Raw genomic sequence first — 2679 nt, 5'->3', positions numbered from 1 at the left:
CAGAAGAGCAGGTTGTTGAGGCCTTAAGTCACATTTAGGTCCTATTTACATGAGTCATCTACAATCTACCTTCTTAAAGAAGCATGTCCAGGAATTGTGAACTAGTTCCAACACAGATAGACCATAAAAGAAGGAAACCCTTTTCCATTGCAGCTTCTCTGATACTGCAGGGCTACAGTCTTGCATAAATCAAGTCCTTATTCTGTAGAACAGGGGTGTCAGACTCCAGTCCTGGGGGGCCGCAGTGTCCACATGTTTTCGTTAGCAGGAACTACTTAAGCCTACCTGAGTAAATAACGACATTATCTTAAACTTTCATATTGGATTTTCATAGCTGATATCTTACAATTTGTTGATGACTCAAAACATTGAACCCGCAGAACATTTCAGCCTGGAGAGAAGTGTTAAAATCTAAATTGTTAAATTGGACCAATTAAAGAGCCAAGAGCTGGGCTGGAATGAAACCCAGCAGATACTATAGCCCCCCAGGACTGGAGTCTGACACCCCTGCTGTAGAAGAACCTATAAATCTGTGGTTCCCACTGCTGGTCCTGGAGGACCCCCTACCCTGCTGGTCTGTGTTCCAAGGGAGCTCTTAATTATTAGTTCAATAAAGTATTTGAGAGCTGGGTTGGAACACAAACCAGCAGAGTATGGGGTTCTCCCAAGCCAGGGTTGGGAACTACTCTAAACCATTGATCTCCTGTACGGAAATTGTTCATTGGTCAGCAAAGATTGTAGACATCCCTGCTTTTGTACATAACCAGGGTATAACAATACCAAGTGATCCAAGAAAAAATGATTTAATGACTTCAGATTACAGTATATGATCCAGTGCCAGGTATTGGTATCTCTTCCACACTCTCATACAGTACCAAGAGTAAGGCAAAAGCATATATCAACAGGATGCATCTGAACCCCTTTTAATAAACAGCCTTGTACTCCACAATGAGCATCCACCCAGGTCAAAAGAGGGGGCTTGATTACAATCATTTAGAAAGACTCTGCTTTATCATATGTGCACTAAAACAAATGTATACATGTTGACTCCCTTTTTACAAACCCCAAACTTGCCAACGTTTCCAAACAAACAATTCTCATTATATGGGGGTATTTAGCACGGAAGGGGTGGGGCTAAGCGCCTGTCAGTCTTTCAGGGTCTCTTCTGATTGGGTTTCTGCAGCCAGTTTGAGCTCTTTCTGCCGCTGCATGTAGCGGTACCCGCGATGGGCGCACAGGTATCCGGCGTAAACCGTGAGCACCATCATGGAGCCGGAGAAGACCCGGTATCCCACGTCTGCCAGGCGCTTTCCCAGGACCATGGCGACCAGACTGCGACTGCAGGGCAAACGGACACAAAGGTGCTCTTCAAAAATAATATACAAGTTAATTTCGCCTGGTAAACAAGATGCATATATCCTAAGTTAATTTACACTCGTTAAAGTGGGGGTTGTTTCTAGACACGTTCCAGGATAAACAGTAGGGGAATTGAAGTTCAGTGACTCGTTTCTGGATTTACCTGCTACTTTTTCTTTAATTAAAGTACGTCTTGTAAAACGTGTTCCGATTAAACACCTGTCCCATTGCCATGACCGTTCGTCCATTTTCTCGGGAACGTGATCGCAACTGCGCAGGTCACCAAAGGCTCTCCAGGCAGTTGTGCTCCAATAAACGCGCACAAACGCTGAAAATGCGCCGGATTTGATGATTGACGTCTCGGGAGGCGGCTGAGCGGGTGTGTCGGCGCGACTTACCTGACGTCGGGCCAAAACGCGGAGCTCTGATGACGCAGCCGCAGCACGGAATGGCTTCCACCGGGTATTTTCAGTTGTCAAGCTACGTCCTCCTTTAAAGAAAGTCCAACGTGTCTGCGGTTGGTTCAGTTTGTTCAATGGTACTTGTGTACACGCTACCACCCTAAAGGAGATGCTGCACGACGAGACGCTTCGTAGCGGTTTCATGTCACGCACACACAACGCGTCGCTGTGCACTAATTTATCCCCAACGTGTAACTGCATTTACTTCAAACGAAGATACGAGCATTTAAACTGATTATGAAGTGTATATATCCCATATGTAGTACGATAACACAGGCACGGATGTCTTACTTCACAGTAGGTGTGTTTATGTAGGCAACCGCAGATATGAGAGATCCTTTCTTTCCAGTTCCTGCTGCGAGTTATTTCCTGATATGATCTGGTTGTAAGGGAAGGGTGACTTTCTTTTTTTAAAACTAAACTGGTTGCATCTCGACCATTGTCACAAGTAACGACTGCCTATCTAGTTTAAGCCATCATTAATACGGGAAATGCTTACCTGTTCAGTGGAAGAGCTACTTTCAATGTCACAGTGTTATGTGCAGTGCTCTCTGACACGTGAGTCTGAAGTAAGGGTTCTCGGAAGGGACAAACCCAATGCCTGTAAAACGCAAACCCCCTACTGGGGGGTTTTCTTGGCATTTTGGCATCTGCCATTTTCATTACTGTTGCAACGTTGACTTATGTAATTTAAATATTTACAAAAACCTCTAAAAATATAAATTAAAGTAATGACATGTATACTTTTGTCAGTGGACTTACAGTGAGGATGAATTTTAATGTATAGTGGCCGGTTAGCTCAGTTGGTTAGAGCGTGGTGCTAATAACGCCAAGGTCGCGGGTTCGATCCCCGTACTGGCCA

General features: G+C 44.7%; 1 protein-coding gene and 1 non-coding gene across 4 annotated transcripts; one reads left to right on the top strand and one right to left on the bottom strand.

Moving 5' to 3' along the window:
* Positions 1-787: 787 nt before the first annotated feature.
* On the bottom strand, positions 788-2421 carry cox14 (cytochrome c oxidase assembly factor COX14). Of its 3 annotated transcripts, none has more exons than XM_066708303.1 (3): positions 2317-2421; positions 1755-1846; positions 788-1338 (listed from the first exon to the last, which is right to left on the bottom strand). In XM_066708303.1, the coding sequence occupies exon 3, from the start codon at positions 1320-1322 to the stop codon at positions 1146-1148; it is 177 nt and encodes a 58-aa protein (XP_066564400.1). In that variant the 5' UTR covers positions 1323-1338; positions 1755-1846; positions 2317-2421; the 3' UTR covers positions 788-1145. The 3 variants fall into 3 exon arrangements, with proteins under 3 accessions (XP_066564400.1, XP_066564402.1, XP_066564403.1); XM_066708305.1 differs by lacking the exon at positions 2317-2421 and adding an exon at positions 2109-2241; XM_066708306.1 differs by lacking the exon at positions 1755-1846 and having other exon boundaries at positions 2317-2418.
* Positions 2422-2605: 184 nt separating this feature from the next.
* Positions 2606-2679, top strand: trnai-aau (transfer RNA isoleucine (anticodon AAU)). Its single transcript has one exon. It is a non-coding gene; the product is annotated as a tRNA-Ile (tRNA).

The sequence above is a fragment of the Amia ocellicauda genome, chromosome 7, assembly GCF_036373705.1.
Source record: "Amia ocellicauda isolate fAmiCal2 chromosome 7, fAmiCal2.hap1, whole genome shotgun sequence".
In the NCBI taxonomy this organism is placed as follows: Eukaryota; Metazoa; Chordata; class Actinopteri; order Amiiformes; family Amiidae; genus Amia; species Amia ocellicauda.
The sequence above is the reverse complement of the archived record's forward strand: the minus strand, read 5'-3'. Positions and strand labels throughout refer to the sequence as shown.